Source organism: Oncorhynchus kisutch, linkage group LG15 (assembly GCF_002021735.2).
Source record: "Oncorhynchus kisutch isolate 150728-3 linkage group LG15, Okis_V2, whole genome shotgun sequence".
Lineage (NCBI taxonomy): Eukaryota > Metazoa > Chordata > Actinopteri > Salmoniformes > Salmonidae > Oncorhynchus > Oncorhynchus kisutch.
This window is the reverse complement of record NC_034188.2, coordinates 58,178,893-58,200,803: the sequence shown is the minus strand read 5'-3', so window position 1 is coordinate 58,200,803 and position 21,911 is coordinate 58,178,893. Positions and strand designations below refer to the sequence as shown.

The following is a 21,911-nucleotide window of genomic DNA, read 5'->3' as shown; positions in this document are numbered from 1 at the left end:
GAAAGAGAGAAGGGAGAGGAGAAAGAGGAGAAAGAGAGACAGTAGAGGAGAAAGAGAGAAGGGAGTGGAGAAAGAGGAGAAAGAGAGACAGTAGAGGAGAAAGAGGAGAAAGAGAGACGGAAGAGAAGAAAGAGGAGAAAGAGAGAAGGGAGATGAGAAAGAGGAGAAAGAGAGACGGAAGAGAAGAAAGAGAGAAGGGAAAAGAGAAAGAGGAGAAAGAGAGAAGGGAGGGGAGAAAGAGAGACGGGAGAGGATGAAAGAGAGACGGGAGAGGATGAAAGAGAGATGGGAGAGGAGAAAGGGGAGAAAGAGAGATGGGAGAGGATGAAAGAGGATGAAAGAGAGACGGGAGAGATGGGAGAGGATGAAAGAGAGACGGGAGAGGATGAAAGAGAGACGGGAGAGGATGAAAGAGAGATGGGAGAGGATGAAAGAGAGACGGGAGAGATGGGAGAGGATGAAAGAGAGATGGGAGAGGATGAAAGAGAGATGGGAGAGGAGAAAGAGAGATGGGAGAGGATGAAAGAGAGACGGGAGAGGAGAAAGAGAGATGGGAGAGGATAAAAGAGAGACGGGAGAGATGGGAGAGGATGAAAGAGAAACGGGAGAGATGGGAGAGGATGAAAGAGAGAAGGAGAGACGGGAGAGCATGAGAGAGAAGGAGAGACGGGAGAGGATGAAAGAGAGAAGGAGAGACGGAAGAGGATGAAAGAGGAGAAAGAGAGACCTGAAAGAGGTAGAGAGAGAAGGTAGAGAGAGGTAACAGTGTAAGAGAGAGACAAAGGGAAAGCGAGGAGTTAGGGAGAGAGCAGAGGAAGAGAGATATGAGAGGAGGAGTTTAGGGGTGGGCTGTCAGCAGTGCTCTATTTATACCAGGCGGAGGAGGCTGATGTGTTTCTCAGGGGATTGCATAGCGCCGTGACGTCACGGGTATCTCCCTGGCTGTTTTAGTGTTAGAATTACGGTTAGTAGCTGGGTTAGTTTTAGAGTTAGTGTTAGGAGCTAGGGTTAGGTTTAGAGTTAGGGTAAAGGTTAGGTTTTTGGGTTAAGGTTAGGGTAAGCGTATGAGTTAGGGAAAATAGGATTTTGAATGGGACTGAATTGTGTGTCGCCACAAGGTTAGCTGTACACGACTGAGTGTGTGTGTGTAAGAGAGAGAGAGAGAGAGAGAGAGAGAGAGAGAGAGAGAGAGAGGGAGAATGGGAACAGTATCCTGTTCATTACAGTTAATCAGTATGTAGCATCCACACACAGTCAACACACATTCATGCCCAGTCACTCCCTCCCAGAGCTCCTCTGCCACATGGAGGAGAGCCAAACACAGCTGGCTCTCCTGAGTGAAGATCTATTTCATGCACCATGGTGCTTGATATATGAGGTGCCTGTTCACTCTGACCTACATACCTACACCTCCCTGCTGCCTGACAGCCAGTAAAAAGACCCCCTAAAGAGCCCTGTTAAGCCTCAGCTTGATGTCATGGAAACATAGAACCGGAACATTCTGTTCCCTGTGTCAAACCAAATTTGTACTGCCAATTATGATTGTTTCTCTTTTCTTTGCAGCCCTTACAGTAAGAAGAACGCAGCGGTTAGATATTGAGGGAGCTAGGGCAATGTGAAAGGATGAAAGATCAGTCAATAGAGATAGTAGTGGGGCATATTTCCTCTCCCATGGCCATTTGCATGCCTTCACCCCATGAAGGCTACCCAAGTTTTCAAATCAAATTAAATTGTTTGTCACATGAGCCGAATACAACAGGTGTAGTAGACCTTACCCTACTTATAAGCACTTAACCAACAATGCAGTTCAAGAAATAGAGTTAATAAGATATTCACTAAATAAACTAAAGTTTAAAAAATCTAATCAATCAAAAAGTAACAAAACAAATGTACATAACAATAACAAGGCTCTATACAGGGGGTACCGGTACTGAGTCAATGTGGAGGCTCTATACAGGGGGTACCGGTACTGAGTCAATGTGGAGGCTCTATACAGGGGGTACCGGTACTGAGTCAATGTGGAGGCTCTATACAGGGGGTACCGGTACTGAGTCAATGTGGAGGCTCTATACAGGGGGTACCGGTACTGAGTCAATGTGGAGGCTCTATACAGGGGGTACCGGTACTGAGTCAATGTGGAGGCTCTATACAGGGGGTACCGGTACTGAGTCAATGTGGAGGCTCTATACAGGGGGTACCGGTACTGAGTCAATGTGGAGGCTCTATACAGGGGGTACCGGTACCGAGTCAATGTGGAGGCTCTATACAGGGGGTACCGGTACCGAGTCAATGTGGAGGCTCTATACAGGGGGTACCGGTACCGAGTCAATGTGGAGGCTCTATACAGGGGGTACCGGTACCGAGTCAATGTGGAGGCTCTATACAGGGGGTACCGGTACCGAGTCAATGTGGAGGCTCTATACAGGGGGTACCGGTACCGAGTCAATGTGGAGGCTCTATACAGGGGGTACCGGTACCGAGTCAATGTGGAGGCTCTATACAGGGGGTACCGGTACCGAGTCAGTGTGGAGGCTCTATACACAGGGGGTACCGGTACCAAGTTAGTGTGGAGGCTCTATACAGGGGGTACCGGTACCGAGTCAATGTGGAGGCTCTATACAGGGGGTACCGGTACCGAGTCAGTGTGGAGGCTCTATACAGGGGGTACCGGTACCGAGTCAATGTGGAGGCTCTATACAGGGGGTACCGGTACTGAGTCAATGTGGAGGCTCTATACAGGGGGTACCGGTACCGAGTCAATGTGGAGGCTCTATACAGGGGGTACCGGTACCGAGTCAATGTGGAGGCTCTATACAGGGGGTACCGGTACCGAGTCAATGTGGAGGCTCTATACAGGGGGTACCGGTACCGAGTCAATGTGGAGGCTCTATACACAGGGGGTACCGGTACCGAGTTAGTGTGGAGGCTCTATACAGGGGGTACCGGTACCGAGTCAATGTGGAGGCTCTATACAGGGGGTACCGGTACCGAGTCAATGTGCTGGGGTACAGGATAGTCAAGGTCATTTGTAAAGTGACTATGCATAGATAATAAACAGCGAGCAGCAGTGTAAAAACAAAGGGGGGGGGGGGGGTAGAAGCTGTTAAGGAGACTTTTGGTCCTAGACTTGGCGCTCCGGTACCACTTGCCGTGCGATAGCAGAGACAACAGTCTATGAGTTTTGAAAATATTTTGGGCTTTCCTCTGACAATGCCTAGTATATACTGTGGAAGTCGGAAGATTACATACACTTAGGTTGGAGTCATGACAGTGTATGTAAACTTCTGACCCACTGGGAATGTGATGAAAGAAATAAAAACAGGGAATTTTTACTAGGATTAAATGTCAGGAATTGTGAAAAACTGAGTTGAAATGTATTTGGCTAAGGTATATGTAAACTTCTGACTTCAACTGTATGTCCTGGATGTCAGGAAGCTTGCCCCAGTGATGAGCCATACGCACTACCCTCTGTAGTGCCTTATGATCAGATGCAGGGCAGTTTCCATATCAGGAGGTGATGCAACCGGTCAGGATGCTCTCTATGGTGCAGCTGTAGAACTTTTTGAGGATCTTTTTGAGGATCTGGGGACCCCTGCCAAATCTTTTCAGTCTCCTAAGGGAGAAAGGGTGTCTCATGTACCACTGTATTTGATGGTTTTAGACAATGAAAGCTTCAAATGACATCCAATAGCTTTGCAGCTGTTTTTGTTAACAATAATCATCAACTATAAGTCATGACCATGTTGTCAGGCAACAATAAAAGGAAAGAGTAGGTTCTAGAAATGATGATGACTATGGAAATACCCCTTCTGGCTGGAAGTGACTGGTGATGTAAGATGTAAACAAAAAAAACTAGACACACTATATTTAGATTCATTAGGTGAGTTTTGATGAGTTCCTTCATAAGAAAAAAAAAGGAAAGTATCATGATTGCTTTGTCCATCCTGTGGAGATATGCAGGAAGGAAGGAAGAATGCTCTACACATCTAAAACTTAAGGCTTGGAGTTTTTACTTGTTCATGTCACCTGGTGAGGAATGTTGTGATATCCCTGTACTGTACAGTGGCTTGCGAAAGTAATCACCCCCTTGGTATTTTTCAAATTTTGTTGCCTTACAACCTGGAATTAAAATATATTTTTTTTTTGGGGGGGGGGGGGGGTTGTATCATTTAATTTACACAACATGCCTTCCACTTTGAAGATGCAAAATATGTTTTACTGTGAAACAAACAATAAATAAGAAACATTTTTAAGAAAAAAAAGAAAGAAAAAAAAGGAAACTTGAGCGTGCATAACTATTCACCCCCCCAAAGTCAATACTTTGTAGATCCACCTTTCACAGCAATTACAGCTGCAGTCTCTTGGGGTATGTCTCTATAAGCTTGGCACATCTAGCCAATGGGATATTTGCCCATTCATCAAGGCAAAACTGCTCCAGCTCCTTCAAGTTGGATGGGTTCCACTGGTGTACAGCAATCTTTAAGTCATACCACAGATTCTCAATTGGATTGAGGTCTGGGCTTTGACTAGGCCATTCCAAGACATTTAAACGTTTCCCTTTAAACCACTCAAGTGTTGCTTTAGCAGTATGCTTAAGATCATTGTCCTGCTGGAAGGTGAACCTCCGTCCCAGTCTCAAATCTCTGGAAGACTGAAACAGGTTTCCCTCAAGAATTCCCCTGTATTCAGCTCCATCCATCATTCCTTCAATTCTGACCAGTTTCCCAGTCCCTGCCGATGAAAAACATCCCCACAGCATGGCACCACCATGCTTCACTGTGGCGATGGTGTTCTCGGGGTGATGAGAGATATTGGGTTTGCCCCAGACATGGCGTTTTCCTTGATGGCCAGAAACCTCAATTTTAGTCTCATCTGACCAGAGTACCTTTTTCCATGTGTTTGGGAAGTCTCCCACATGCCTTTTGGCCAACACCAAACTGCTTATTTTTTTCTTTAAGCAATGGCTTTTTTCTGGCCACTCTTCCGTAAAGCCCAGCTCTGTGGAGCGTACGGCTTAATGTGGTCCTATGGAAAGATACTCCAATCTCCGCTGTGGAGCTTTGCAGCTCCTTCAGGGTTATCTTGGGTCTCTTTGTTGCCTCTCTGATTAATGCCCTCCTTGCCTGGTCCGTGAGTTTTGGTGGGCGGACCTCTCTTGGCAGGTTTGTTGTGATGCCATATTCTTTCCATTTTTAATAATGGATTTAATGGTGCTCCGTGGGATGTTCAAAGTTTCGGATATTTTTTTTTATAACCCAACCCTGATCTGTACTTCTCCACAACTTTGTCCCTGACCTGTTTGGAGAGCTCCTTGGTCTTCATGGTGCCGCTTGCTTGGTGGTGCCCCTTGCTTAGTGGTGTTGCAGACTCTGGGGCAGAATGGGTGTATATATACTGTGATCATGTGACAGATCATGTGACACTTAGATTGCACACAAGTGGACTTTATTGAACTAATAATGTGACTTCTGAAGGTAATTGGTTGCACCAGATCTCATTTAGGGGCTTCATAGAAAAGGGGGGGAATACATATGCACACACCACTTTTCTGGTTTTTATTTTTTTCATTTCACTTCACCAACTTGGACTATTTTGTGTATGTCCATTACATGAAATCCAAATCCATTTAAATGACAGTTTGTAATGCAACAAAATATGAAATGGGGATGAATAATTTTGCAAGGCACTGTATGTAGAGCAATGTATATACAGTATTATATATGGTTTATATACATCATTTGTGTAAAGTGATGGCTTCCTATACAGCAGGGGACGCTGGACTCAGACAGAGATTCCCTACCCTCCCCAGGGCTCCTTAGCCCCCCTCCCCAGTCAGCACAGAGACCCAGCTGCTAATGCTATCTAATCACTCTGGTTAGCACCCTGGGCTAACAACACACCCACTGGGAGGGGAACACAGACACTTCTCTTCCTATTCCTGTCAGTCTTAGGGGGCCTGCCTGTCTGTATTCTTGTCTTAGGGGCTCTGTCTGTCTCTCGGTCTGCATTTTTTTTAAATGTTAAAACCAAATATACTGTATGATTCAATGCCAACTACTTCTCCCAGTCCTGGTAAAAAGCTGGTAAAAAGCTAAAACCAGGTGGGAGATCACATTGATCTGCAGGCGGCTCTGATTATATTATCTAAGCTTGGTTTCCAACATCCTCAAGCCATTTCTATGCTTAATTTACTTTACAGAGGACTGTGGAAGTGGAGTTTGTGGCCTGTGCAAGGTTGCTGAGTTAGAGACGGGATACATCTCAAATGGCACCCTAGTCCCTATATAGTGCACTAAGGACCATAGGGCTCTGGCCAAAAGCAGTGCACACTATAAAGGGAATAGACTGCCATTTGGGACATAACTGAGTGTACAAAACATTGCACCCCCCCACCCCACCCCACGTTGACTCCAATGTTTCCCACAGTGTGAAGTTGGCTGGATGTCCTTTGGGTGGTGGACCATTCTTGATACACATAGGACACTGTTGAGCTTGAAAAACCCAGCAGCATTGCAGTTCTCTGGCACCTCCTACCATACCCTGTGCAAAGGCACTTAAATCTTTTGTCTTGCCCATTCACCCTCTGAATGGCACGCATAAACAATCCATGTCTCAATTGTCTCAGGCTTAAAAATGATTCTTTAACCTGTCTCCTCCCCTTCATCTACACTGATTGAAGTGGATTTAACAAGTGACATCAAAAAGGGATCATAGCTTTCACCTGGATTCACCTGGTCAGTCTGTCATGAAAAGAGCAGGTGTTCCTAATGTTTTGTCCAGAGTGTATGTTACGAATCTCTTTTGGCCCGACAGTCTAGGGGGGGGGATGGTAATGAGACCCGGAACATAACTCATGCAAATTATTATTGTGACAAAGTAAAAGTGTGAACAAAATAACCACGACAACAGAAATCTACCGTCAAACTCCAGGTTTATTTATAAACACACGGTAATGGGGGGGGAGCAAGAAAAGGGGCTGAGCTGGACCCAAGGAAAGAAACAATAAATATACAAAAACACCCCTAAACTAGACTAGCCTACTTTAACAGCTAACTAACCAAAAATACAGTGGGTGGTCCGCCCAGTTCTAACTAGTGTATTTAACAAAGTTCACCTACGGGTAGTGTATGCCCATGGGTGACTTGTCTTGGTTTCCCCCTTTTCCCACCAGCAACAAACAAACACCATAACCAAAAACAATACTCACAGGTGATGACAAAGTGCTATGGAGGTGCTCAAACAAAAGAGAGGTAAAGACACAACGCGAGAGTGCAACACAGAGACCTACAGACATGGCATTTACAGAGAGATTGAGCTATAGAGCAAACAAATGATGGGGTTTTTAAACCATGGGGGAGGAACTGTGATAGGGTAGGAAATAGGAGGAGGTGTGTCTTCTGATTGATGATTGATTGTTGACTGATTGGGGAGTGATGATTTTCACCTGTGAGGGGAGAAGGAGAGAAAAGAAACACACACACAGGATACACACACACACAGGATAACTGTATCTGTAACAGTGTATATACACACAACCTAAGTAATGTGTCACTTTGGAAGTGATCTATCCACATATCTTTAGTTGGGTTACAAGCAATTAAACACATTTCCTGTAAATCAAGATATTAAGTTTGTTCCATAACATGAAGTAATGACTGCACTTTCTTTACATAAGACTTTCATATTAACTGGTTACAAATGGTGACTATCCCAACAATGGAAAGCTTCCCAGGTTCTTTAGTATCACAGTACTTACGCGGATATCATTTAAGATTCAGTGCTGGCAGGGAACATATAATCATACAAAATAAAAAAATACAGAACAAATTGCCTGGAATGACATTCACTGTCACTGGTGGCCAAAACTAACAAACAATTGGCCACCCCTCCAACTATTCTGAGAGAGATTACGTTCATCTGTCAAATTCCTTATTTGATTCTAGACTAATTTTATCGAAAATATGTTAAACGAACCAAAGTGTAGTTTTAGATCATACCAATCAGAAAAATAACTTCAACTGAACAACAATGCCGTTCCACTTGTTATAAGGTATCTGTCTGCCCGCTTGCCCTTGTGGTCCTGTATGGTTCAGTTGATATGGCATGGCATTAGCAATGTCAGGATTGTGGGTTCAATTCCCCGGGCCACCCATATGTAAAATTTATGCACACACAACTGTAAGTCACTTTGGATTAAAGCGTCTGCTAAATGGCATATATATAGTGTGTGTCTGCGTGCCTGCCTTTCTGTCTGTCTGTCTCCTCAGGGGGCCTCTGTCATCGGTTGCCATCGACATTGCAGATGGAGTCATGCTTTCTGAGGTAAAACAACAGGCCTCCTTTAGATTAAGCCCCCGTTTAGTGTCTCAGGGACCCAGCAAGCTGTTCAAGACTACTCCAATACACAGAACATACTGGGTATCATCCCACACCGCCTCATTAAATGCTGTTACGCTGATAAACTGTGTCTGTGGCTTAGATCAGTATGTGTGTCTGGATGCCCGTCTATGTGTCTGTGTGTGTAAACTATAACTCAGTGGAGACGGCAGGCGGATTTGGCTGCACTGTTGCTAAGAGACACCCTCCCCTGGAAGAACGAAGGGTAAAAGTACAGATGATGAAGACACACACTCGCTGGTGGTATCAGTCTTTCCACATTTCCATCCTTATCCTCCAAACATACATATACACACGCACACGCAAATGCACACGCACACGCACACACGCACACACGCACACACACACACACACACACACACACACACACACACACACACACACACACATAGGTAACCACAATATGACTGCTAATTATTAGGAGGCATGTATACTAATGACCATGGTGGATGGAGGGTGGATACTTGAGAAGTAAGAGCAGTATGTGTTTTACCCCCAGCCTTGTGACGCAAAGCCTAGGGCCATAGAGGATATAAATAGAACTTAGGACAGACAAACAGCAGAAACATAAACACACTGGCAAAAGAGCCTTTCTCAATCTAGGACAGAGCAAAAAGACAAATGTCTGTGTCCTATGACAACAGACAAAAGAGTAATCTTCTCTTCAGTCCTCCTCCATCCCTCACCCGAACTGACATTGACCTGACAACAGCACCAATAGAGGATGAGATCAGAAAGGATAGGCTGGTGTTTGAGTTCCAGATCAGCTGGTGCTTTTAGCCAACTCTCCGAACGTTTGTCATTGAATAATAGTCTGGCAACCAGGTCATATTGGGATGGGTTGTGAGGTTGCCAGGTTGGATTCGGCTTATTGTAGCTCAACACCACAGAGCCTATTAAGGTTGGCAATGAAGGCCATGTTGGCCATAATCACCCCATCCATATGCATAGACCTCTCTCAGCCACAAGATCAAAGATCAAGATCAAAAGGGAAGGTGATGTGTGATGTGGAAATGAGCATTTGGCCAAGTGAGTGCTCTTCTCTTCAGAGAAATATGGGAAACATCACATCAAGAGGACACCACCCTGAATATGAGATTATTGATGATTGGTGATGGTTAAACAAATGAATCCATCGTATTCGCTGACAGATCGCTGACAGATACTGCATTGATGATATTGTATATTTTCAGGCTCTTCGAAACCAGCATTAATAACATAACAATTCTTCTAAATCTGAATGTTTATGCTTTCCTTGATCTATGAACTTGTACTCAAGTGTGAAAAATCCTTGAAATATCTTCTTGACTATCCTTCCACTAGTAGATATAGGCATTTTATGTTTATTATTCAAGGTGCATATTGGACTCTATTCCAGCTAAACTACTGAAAGAGCTGCTTCCTGTGCTTGGTCCTCCTATGTTGAACATAATAAACAGCTCTCTATCCACCGGATGTGTACCAAACTCACTAAAAGTGGCAGTAATAAAGCCTCTCTTGAAAAAGCCAAACCTTGACCCAGAATATATAAAAAACTATATTGAATCTTCCATTCCAATCTTCCATTCGAAAAAGCTATTGCGCAGCAACTCACTGCCTTCCTGAAGACAAACAATGTACACGAAATGCTTCAGTCTGGTTTTAGACCCCATCATAGCACTGAGACTGCACTTGTGAAGGTGGTAAATGACCTTTTAATTGCATCAGACCGAGGCTCTTCATCTGTCCTCGTGCTCCTAGACCTTAGTGCTGCTTTTGATACCATCGATCACCACATTCTTTTGGAGAGATTGGAAACCCAAATTGGTCTACATGGACATGTTCTGGCCTGGTTTAGATCTTATCTGTCGGAAAGATATCAGTTTGTCTCTGTGAATGGTTTGTCCTCTGACAAATCAACTGTAAATTTCGGTGTTCCTCAAGGTTCCGTTTTAGGACCACTATTGTTTTCACTATATCTTTTACCTCTTGGGGATGTCATTCGAAAACATAATGTTAACTTTCACTGCTATGTGGATGACACACAGCTGTACATTTCAATTAAACATGGTGAAGCCCCAAAATTGCCCTCGCTAGAAGCCTGTGTTTCAGACATAAGGCTGCAAACTTTCTACCCTTAAACTCGGACAAAACAGAGAGGCTTGTTCTAGGTCCCAAGAAACAAAGAGATCTTCTGTTGAATCAGAAAATTAATCTTAATGGTTGTACAGTCGTCTCAAATAAAACTGTGAAGGACCTCTGTGTTACTCTGGTTTGATCATATTACTCCAGTGGTAGCCTCCCTACACTGGCTTCATGTCAAGGCAAGGGCTGATTTCAAGGTTTTACTGCTAACCTACAAAGCATTACATGGGCTTGCTCCTACCTATCTCTCTGATTTTGTCCTGCCGTACATACCTACACGTACGCTATGGTCTCAAGACGCAGGCCTCCTAATTGTCCCTGGAATTTCTAAGCAAACAGCTGGAGGCAGGGCTTTCTCCTATAGAGCTCAATTTTGATGGAATGGTCTGCCTACCCATGTGAGAGACGTAGACTCGGTCTCAACCTTTAAGTCTTTACTGAAGACTCATCTCTTCAGTGGGTCATATGATTGAGTGTAGTCTGGCCCAGGAGTGTGAAGGTGAACGGAAAGGCTCTGTATATAAATACATTTGATTTGATTCTGTTCTGCCCATACGCTAGGCTACCAGGATGTATATAGAAAATGACTCACTAAAATATGAGCTTCTATATGCCAAACTAAACAAACCCGGTTGAGTGAAAAAAAGAGGGGATACAATACTTCAGAGTGAGATACAACTCAGATAAAGAAGGCAAGAGGGAGAAATGCAAGGAAGAAAACTTAAAGAACGAGACAACGAGAGTAGAATACCCAAGGGGTGCTGTAGTCTAGAATGTTCCATGTTGCTGTTCTATTTCTTGTAAGACAAATGGGTGAGTGACAGGGTGAGATGGTTTGCAGTGCTGCAGGGCTGCAGAATGAGATGTTTCAGTCCAGAACTGTCCGTCTGCCTTACAGACAGTAGGACTTATGCTCCCTGCTGCTAATGTTAAGGTGGGATACTACGACTATATACATCAACCTTACCTAACACACTGAACCCACTGCAATTTTCATACCGCCTAAAAAGTTCCACGGACAACACAATCGCAATTTCGCTGCACTCTGCCCCATCCTAGACAAGAGGAATACCATCATTATGCTCAGTGCTCTGGGTCTGAACCCCTCCCTCAACAACAAGATACTGGACTTCCTGACGGGTAGACCCCAAGTGGTGAGGGGCCCCCCACAGATGCATGCTCAGCCCCCTAAAGTGTATGCATGCTTCCCACCTGTTTTGGACTTCGGTAAGGGTTTCGGGCATACATATTGTTTTCTACAGGCCAGCTGAAGTCAATAGCTGAAGTCAGCAGCCAAAGTCTATGCCCTTTCGTCAGTGATTGATCAATAGTAGAGATTATTCAATAAAGTCCTTGTTGTGATTCAATGAGAGATGATGCACATTTTTTTATTGAGAAATACTGCACCAAACACCTTAGTTAGATCTAAAATTGTGTGACTAAGTTCTCCTTGGCAAAAACGTCAAAATGAATGACACATTTCTTGAATTATCTTAGATTCATTCTGACTATTGTGAGGAAGTGTATACTGGCTATGGCGTCTCAGAATGGACAAAGAGTACTATTGCCGCTTTTTCTGCAAGCAGACTTGTTCGGTTCGCTTAACCGACTTCGGCTAGGTGCCAGCCGAACTGACACCTTTAGAGACAGTTTGCACTCTCCACACATCCAAACTTTACACACAAGCACAAGCACAAGCACAAGCACACACACACACACACACACACACACACACACACACACACACACACACACACACACACACACACACACACACACACACACACACAACCACAAATAAACACACACACAAGCACACACAAGCACACATACACGCACCAGACATCAAATAAACACACACACATGCACTCACACAGACACACACACAGACCAGACAATCACAAATAAACACACACACATGCACTCACACAGAAACACACACACACATACAAACCACAGTTGACCAGCAGGGGGAGAGAGTGAGCATGACCATCTCCTGTTCAACCTGCTGATTCTCTCTCAGACTGGAAGCAGTCTTATCTGCCTTATCAGCAATGGAATAAAACAACATTAATTCTAATCCAAACATTATGATCTGATGGTAAAGACCACCGTAAACTCCCTGTGCCACAGTCTCTCTATGGTATTGTAATGATCATGTAAATACTGTAATGAGTACTCAATCTGCAGTGTTCGGATAAAAAGCTGTGTGGGTATTACCATATTCCTTGTGGCCTCTATCTTTCTGCTCCCCTAACAAGCAGGGGATATGAAAGCAGCTCAGACTGAGACTAAAGGGCTGTGTGGCGTTGTGCCTTGAGCTAGCCTTAACTGCATGGCACTGAAATGCTGGAACAAAAGCTGTAGCTCTGTAGCAACCCAGAGACTCTGAGAGACACAAGCAGATCCCCACCACCACTCACCACGGGCCAGTCCCTTCTCCTAGCATACCACATGTTAGTATTCTGCAGGGCCCTGGCCTGTGCATAGCAGAGGGTACCCCCCCACCCACACACACAAGCTCCCCTGGTGGTGAGGGGGGCTGAGGAGACATGGGTGCTGGGAGGGGTTGAGGGAGTGCTAAAAAAAAAGTGCCATCTAGAACCTAAAAGGGTTCTTCGGCTGTCCCCATAGGAAAACCCTTTGAAGAAACCTTTTGGGTTCCATGTAGAACCCTTTTGGTTCCAGGTAGAACCCTTTTTTGTTTTCATGCAAAACCCTTTCCACAGAGGAAAGGAACCAAAAAAGGAGTGTACTCTAAGAGTGTAGGGGTGTACAAACTGCTCTCAACCTCGAGATTCAGAAAAATATTTAAAGCTATATCCTTTAAAGCTGTGATGCGCAGCTCCCTTAACTAGTGGTTCTGAATACATAGAGCCACCTGCCACTTGAAACAGTTCAAACAGTTTCCATTCCATTCCACCACAATGAAAACCCATTATGATAAACCACACAATCTCCAGAAAAGTGCAGAGCTCAAACGAAATCCTCGCTAGGAATAATTGGAAGTGAGTGACCTCATAGAGAGGTATACTTTGTAATAGTAAACACAAAATGCTAGAGAAATGAGATTAAGTGAACCCAGCTCAACAATCCACTATTCACCATCTCATAATGCTGAAAGGCTGAACAATCCAATAAGAGCTCATTGTGGGCTTGTCTTTAAGGGGTGATACACTCTACAGACTCCCTGACACTGACAAACATACTTATTGCAGAGCACATCTATCAGACTAGAATGGGTAGATGTTCAGGTAAACAAACAAGCTTGATTCACACTATATGGCAGTCCTGAACAGTACTATAATGACTTGGATATCTTCTTTTCACAGCTCCCATCTGAACCAGCTCAGGATGAGACATGATGGTTAACTGACTCTAACACTATCGAACAATGGCACACCCTCGGAGGTCAAATCTCACTTTCTTCTCCTCCTACTCTCCAGCACAGAAACATTTAGTCTCCTAAACTCTTGAGCTCATTTGACAAATGATTCCTTTAGGATAGGATGTTTGACTGATTCCCTCACAGTTCTTACTGTCAGTTGCTTTCTCGTTCTCTCTCTCTCTCCATCTCCCATCCGTCTTTCTCCACCTCCCCCTCTCTCTTTTTCTCTCTCTCAATCGATCTCTCTCTTTCCATCTCACATTTTCAATTCTCTCTCTCTCTCTCTCTCTCTCTCTCTCTCTCTCTCTCTATCTGTGGTGCGAGTGTGATGCACGGAGGAAGGATGCAAACAGCCAGTGTGTCCCGCTGTCCGTCCGACAAAACAGGTCATTTACCAAATCCCTATTGACTGCTGCTCCAGTTGCCATGGAGAAAGAGGGGGTGAGTGGGATGGGGAGAGAAGAATCAGTTACTCCCCAAAGTGTTTCTCTCATAGGCTGGCAGTGGCGGACCTGTGGTGCTGAGGAGCGGAGTGGTTACGACAGTACCAAACTACCGCTGCTGCCCTCACCATTTCTATTCCAGGAGAAGGAAACAAGGCCAGCCAAGGAGACCGTGATAAGGTCCCTGGCTGAATGTCCAATTAAGAAGGCCGCTGCTGTTCTGTCTCTGCTGGTGGTGGTGCAAAGTCTATCCTGAATGTAGTAGAAGTCATTTGGAATCAGGCCTGAGACCCCAAATGTCATCCTTGGACCTTGAAGACCTCCTCTCGGCGTAATAGTTAAGACATTGGTTTGGAAAATGGGAAACCTGGGTTCCATCCCCATTGGTTCAATTTACACAGCCATTCAGACAGCACACTCACCTCCACACACTGCCCCTTTTCTTCAGGTAGATTGGCCTGTGACCAGGCTGTGATTGTGGGAGGCCTACCTGCCACCTGTGGGTTTGTAGCTGTCAACGTTCTCAGCAAAGAGTCACCTTGGAAGTTTGGTTATGAGATACAATGACGCTGGCTGCTGTTTGTGGATGCACTCTCTTACACCTGAATAAATCAGACAGGGGCCTTACAGACTGAATCCTATTGCTATCTACCTCATAACAACAAGCAGTATTCGCTACATGCAGTGAATAGTTGAGTCAACTCTGAATCCCCTTGAGGTATCCTACAAAGTGGGTTAGGTAAGATTGAAATGCAAAACACATTCTGCTATTGAGGTCATTATGACCAGTGGTATGTGAAGCCAGGACATTGGCCTTTTCCTTAGGAAACAATCCCACCCATTCAGGTCATACAGTTAGAAATGTTTCATCACATGCGTCAGTTATTCAAGCGCATCACCTCTATCACTGGTAAAGATGGTAAAGTTGTTTGAATAACTGGTCAAGTTATTTTCTTGCTGATGTAAGGAATCGTTAGAAATTGTCACAAAATTCAATGAGGGTCAAAACGCCATGGGTTCATAGAAATAGGTCATGATTAATGAATAACAGCCCTATCAATCGTAGGAGAGCACATTCATTGATAACAGCAGCATACCACCCTGCATACCACTGCTGGCTTGCTTCTGAAGCTAAGCAGGGTTGGTCCTGGTCAGTTCCTGGATATGAGACCAGATGCTGCTGGAAGTGGTGTTGGAGGGCCAGTAGGAGGCACTCTTTCATCTGGTCTAAAAAAATATATATATATCCAAATGTGTGACACTGCCCTGTGTAGGGTGCTGTCTTTCGGATGGGATGTTAAACAGGTGTCCTGACTCTCTGAGGTCATTAAAAATCCCATGGCACTTATTGTATGAGTAGGAGTGTTAACCCCGGTGTCCTGGCTAAATTCCCAATCTGGCCCTCAAACCATCACGGTCACCTAATAATCCCCAGTTTACAATTGGCTCATTCATCCCCCTCCATTCCCCTGTATCTATTCCCCAGTTCGTTGCTGCAAATGAGAACGTGTTCTCAGTCAACTTACCTGGTAAAATAATGGATAAATAAAAATATCAGTTCTCTATAATAGAATCAATGGCCCGATTGTAGGTAAGTTCTACTCCGCTCACAACAGTGCTTATTCACGGTAGCCACACACAACGCTAAGACACACATGTTTGTTTTACTATCCTTGTGAGGACCAAACGATTGATTCCCATTCAAAATCCTATTTTCCTAACCCTTAAAATAACCTTAACCCTAAACTTAACCCCTAAATCTAAAATAGCCTTTCTCCTTGTGTGTAACTGTGAAATGTCCCCACTTGTCCAAATTGTCCTTGTTTTACTATCCTTATGATAACACACACACACACATATACAAATACACTGAAGATTGTATTTCAATGTATTTCATTGACACCGTCAGTTCTCAGGCTGATGAACCACTTGAACCGCCATAAACATCTGTGCCTCACAGTATTGCTGTACTGATCCATCTCTTTTTCCTATCATACGCACTCCCGTCTCCTACTTCCCCACTCCTCTCTACTCCTGTTGCCACAGCAACACAGCACTCCTCTTCATGTCTCGCTCACATCACATGCTCCCATTAAAAACCATCTCCAAGGGAGAAGAGAGAAAGAGAGGTGCACATTATGTTATACCGGTATCAACACATTCTAAATGTAATAGAACCAAGCAGGATAATATCAGACAGACAGACAGAGACAGACAGACAGACAGACACAGGCAGGTGGGTCGGGCTCACCTCACAGTTGCGTCCGGTGGAGCCAGAGGTGCAGGTGCAGCTGTAAGCCCAGGTGTTGGGCAGAGTGTCCTCTGTCTCCGGGTCGGAGGGCTGGCCCGAGCAGGCGCCTCCGTTGAGGCAGGGCCGTCCCTCGCAGGGGTCAGGCAGGGAAGTGGCCTGGGTGGGGTCAGCCTCAACCGGGGCAGCAGCCTCCGGAGCAGGGGGCTCCAGATCAAGGGGGGAGGAGAGACCCCCAACCCCGGCACTCAGCAGAAGCAGGAGGAGGTACAGGGGGCGCTGCATGGGCACAGGCATCCTCATCTTCTCTTATGTATGTTTATCACTTATTTGTCTCTTGCTCTCTGTTCCTCTTAGCTCTGGCTTAGTGAGTAAGCTGCTGGTCGCTCTGCTATCTCGGTGTGTTGATGAGGGAGCTGAATGGAGAGTGTGTGAATGTAAGACGCAGGCTGGTAGGGATGCTGTAGATTGGCTGTGTGCACTGCTACTGAGCGAGAGAGCTGACTGGCTGATGAGGAGACTGAGGAAGGGGGCTAGCTACCGCCCCAGCTCTGATTCATAGTGACGACAGGTGATGACACACTATGTCTCTCTCTCTCTCTCCCTCCCTATCTCACACACGCACACATACAAACACACAGAGCAGCGCACATATATCCAGAAGCACATAAAGTCTACACTTGTTGTATTCGGCGCATGTGGCAAATAAAGTTTGATTTTATTTTGACATGGACGCACGCACACAAACACACCTTAGTTGGAAACTCATCATTCATGACCTCCTTGGAGCTGGGTGGGGGGGGGGGGGGGGGGGGGGGGGGGGGGGGGGGGGGCTATTCCACATCATATTCATAGAAAACAGATGGCCATTTCTGCTAGTTTTACCACAGAGTTTCAGCTAAATAAAGCTGGTCACAATTCACATTTGGAATGATGCAGAGTATTTGCTGCACCACATAAGAGACATTCCACAGTGGAACTGGGAACAGATCTCCATCTGCTACACTGGAATCAGAGCAATAATCCAACTGACAAGCTCTTTGAAAACCAAAACTTAAGAAGAACAGATCTTGGTACAATGACTCAATAATCCATGCATTCTGGAAATGCTATTAAGTCCAAAACTTATGGGCGGAGATAGAAACTTGGCTGTCAGGAGTATTACAACGAAAATGTACTTCTAATCCGTCTGTTTGCATTATTCAAGACATGTCATATGAGGGTGCAGTGAGATACCCGATGGTTTGGACGATTCTCTTCCTGTCAATTACCTTGAAAGAAACGTATACTTAAACTTGAAATCAACCAATCCTCGTTAAGACAATGGAAAAATCATATGCTTCAATATCTAAATATTGAAAGACCGTGGGCGATGGAGATGAACGTAATTGAGGACGTGGTGGAGAGTAGTGCAGGCACTGGAGATAGGGGTGAGAGTAGGTGGGTCTGGGCAGGTGTGACGCTGTTGATGTTTGTGTTCTTCTGTATGTTGTCTTTTGTACGTGTATGTTTTGTACAATCATGGCCAAAAGTTTTGAGAATGACACAAATATAAATTTTCACAAAGTCTGCTGCCTCAGTTTGTATGATTTACATATACTCCAGAATGTTACGAAGAGTGATCAAATGAATTGCAATTAATTGCCATGCAAATGAACTGAATCCCCAAAAAACATTTCCACTGCATGTCAGCACTGCCACAAAAGGACCAGCTGACATCATGTCAATGATTCTCTTGTTAACACAGGTGTGAGTATTGACGAGGACAAGGCTGGAGACCACTCTGTCATGTTGATTGAGTTCCAATAACAGACTGGAAGCTTCAAAAGGAGGGTGGTGCTTGGAATCATTGTTCTTCCTCTGTCACCCATGGTTACCTGCAAGGAAACACGTGCCGTCATCATTGCGTTGCACAAAAAGGGCTTCACAGGTAAGGATATACCTGCCAGGAAGGTTGCACCTAAATCAACCATTTATCGGAGAACTTCAAGGAGAGCGGTTCAATTGTTGTAAAGAAGGGTTCAGGGCGCCCAAGAAAGTCCAGCAAGCGCCAGGACCGTCTCCTAAAGTTAATTCAGCTGCGGGATAGGGGCACCACCAGTACAGAGCTTGCTCAGGAATGATAGCAGGCAGGTGTGAGCGCATCTGCATGCACAGTGAGGCGAAGGCTTTTGGAGGATGGCCTGGTGTCAAGAACGGCAGCAAAGAAGCCACTTCTCTCCAGGAAATACATTAGGGACAGACTGATATTCTGCAAAAGGTACAGGGATTGGACTGCTGAGGACTGGGGTAAAGTCATTTTCTCTGATGAATCCCCTTTCCGATTGTTTGGAACATCCGGAAAAAAGCTTGTCCGGAGAAGACAAGGTGAGCGCTACCATCAGTCCTGTGTCATGCCAACAGTAAAGCATCCTGAGACCATTCATGTGTGGGGTTGCTTCTCAGCCAAGGGAGTGGCAAGCAAAACTCACAATTTTGCCTAAGAACACAGCCATGAATAAAGAATGGTACCAACACATCCTCAGAGAGCAACTTCTCCCAACCATCCAGGAACAGTTTGGTGACGAACAGTGCCTTTTCCAGCATGATGGAGCACCTTGCCATAAGACAAAAGTGATAACTAAGTGGCTCGGGGAACAAAACATCGATATTTTGGGTCCATGGCCAGGAAACTCCCCAGACCTTAAACCCATTGAAAACGTGTGGTCAATCCTCAAGAGGCGGGTGGACAAACTAAAAACCCACAAATTCTGTCAAACTCCAAGCATTGATTATGCAAGAATGGGCTGCCATCAGTCAGGATGTGGCCCAGAATTTAATTGACAGCATGCCAGGGTGGATTGCAGAGGTATTGAAAAAGAAGGGTCAACACTGCAAATATTGACTCTTTGCATCAACTTCATGTAATTGTCAATAAAAGCCTTTGACACTTATGAAGTGCTTGTAATTATACTTCAGTATTCCATAGTAGCATCTGACAAAAATATCTAAAGACACTGACACAGCAAACTTTGTGGAAATTAATATTTGTGTCATTCTCAAAACATTTGGCCACGACTGTATTGTTTGAAAAATAAATTTTAAATCGTACAAAAAAAGGAATCAGAGCAATAATCAAAACTATACACCCTCTCTTCAAATACTCTCAATTACTAAGCAACCAGTTTCCATGGCGATCCCAAGGGGACCTGTACACTTGACAGGCATTATAGCTGTAATGTCAGCGACTCTTATTGTTTCTCTCCATCACCTTCAGAGGTGAGCCCAGAGGTCAGTTCATTCTCCACCCAACCATGAACTGCCTCTGATGTGAATTACCTCTCACCCTGCTCTTACACCAAACTCTGCCTATGAATGGTTCTAAACACCTTCAAGGTGAAATAAAACCTTAGCAAGTTGCAAGAATCTAATTAAACAACTTTGCATGATAAATATAAAAGAACGGTTATGAGTCTCTTAATGATCTTCAAATACCTTGATGAAATACCATTCTCTCAATCAGGATCTTATAACGTCATAACTGTAAAAGCTCAGGAGTTTTAGATTTTGTCCCAAATGGTACCCTACTACTACCTACACTACCTTTCAAAAGTTTGGGGTCAGTTAGAAATGTCCTTGTTTTAGAAATATTTTTTTTTTTGTCCATTAAAATAACATCAAATTGATCAGAAATACACTGTAGACATTGTTAATGTTGTAAATGACCATTGTAGCTGGAAACGGCAGATTTTTTAAATGGAATATCTACATAGGCCCATTATCAGCAACCATCACTCCGCAGCATCCCGGAATCGCCTCTTCACTGTGACCATGCGGTGTGGTCGATATAACGCATGGTGGTCGTGAAAAGCACGTCAGCCCTCCGCTGAGTCCCAACTCTCTATTTCCATAATGAGTCTTCGCACAGGCCAGTAAATCTGTCAGCTCAACCACTTTACTCATCTCACAGAGCCAGGTACTGTAGCCAACTTATCTGCTTGCATGCTTTAAAAAATAAAAAGGTAGAGAAGGTTATGGAGTTACTGGTTCTGGCAGTATTGTATGTAACCATACATGACTCAATATAACTGGGATTCTGACCTGTCATGGTGGTGCAATCCCTTCACTGACAAGGCCCTATCAATAAGCGATCTAATGAGGACTTATTGGCACATTAGACTTTCAATGGTGCCCCAGGACAGACTAAATGTAAGTCTGATTTAAGTCGTGAATAATTCCCTTTGTAGTTGACTGCAAAGGACACTTGGACCGTAGAGAAGAAAAAAAAACCATTTATTCAGTGGGATCCATTTATTGGCCATTTAGTGATATCACTTGGCAAAGACATTTCTAACTCATTCCATTATGCAACAAATGATGCAGAACTTAAGGCAGCATTGAGTGTGTGCTACAGGTGAAACTGTATCTCCAAAGCCTCACTACCCACTTCCCCAAACCTTACAATAAAAAGATTGCTGTTTTGAAACTGCAGTAAAAGTGTAGTAACTGCAGTCTGTGGTATTCTGGACACAGTAATTGCAGAATAACTAGTTATACTGCACCTAGAACTGTTAAATTACTGCAGTAAATTTTCTACAGTATTTGCAGCATAGTGCAGTTATACTGCACTTGAACTATTTATACAATAGTGTACTGCAGTTCCACAGCACTCTGAATGCAATCTTTGTTTCGTAAGGGAAGAGGTTAGACTCACCCTGCTGGGGTAGGAAAGGAAAACAAATTCCTCTGGAGGTGACATTCAAGACACCTCTCCGCCTGTCCCCTAGCCGTGACCCTACTCTATGAGGGTCTCAGGAAGAGTAGGGATATGCAAAAAAAACAAAAAAAACATTTCCAATTCACACATGTATAAATACACACTTGTACATGTGTGTAAAAAAATTAAACAAAAAGGGCAAATAAGCACCAAATTATACTGTACATCTCAGTTATGTTATATCCAATTCCATGTCCCTCAGAACATTAATGGTTCTAAAAAAAAATACAAAATAAGTGAAGTTACCTATAATGAGGACAATTCAAAAACGTACATTTTACAGTGCAAGTTAATATATACACACACTCAGTTCATACGCAAGACCTTTGTCCACCAGTCACTGAAACATCAACCCTTCAAGTGCTCCTCTTAATAAACCATGACATAGAATTGGTAGGGTCAGTGGTAATCAACTGTTAATATAAATTTGGTATGTTTTAAAGTCAGGCAACTCCTACCCCCATTGATCACCTCCAAGGCTCTCAGTCAGTCAGATCCACAGAATGAAGGATGAAAGGAAGAACATGAGGATGGATTAAATAAAGAGAACACAGA

At 44.3% G+C, this 21,911-nt stretch overlaps 1 protein-coding gene across 1 annotated transcript in view; it reads right to left on the bottom strand.

Annotated features, from left to right (window-relative positions):
* Nucleotides 1–17,107, bottom strand: part of LOC109905586 (delta and Notch-like epidermal growth factor-related receptor) — a 70,741-nt gene extending 53,634 nt beyond the window's left edge. Inside the window, exon 1 of the mRNA XM_020503037.2 lies at nt 16,604–17,107. Within this exon, the coding sequence (XP_020358626.1) occupies nt 16,604–16,903 (300 nt within the window). The 5' untranslated portion in view covers nt 16,904–17,107. The remainder of the gene's footprint in view (nt 1–16,603) is intronic.
* Between the last annotated feature and the right edge of the window lie 4,804 nt (nt 17,108–21,911).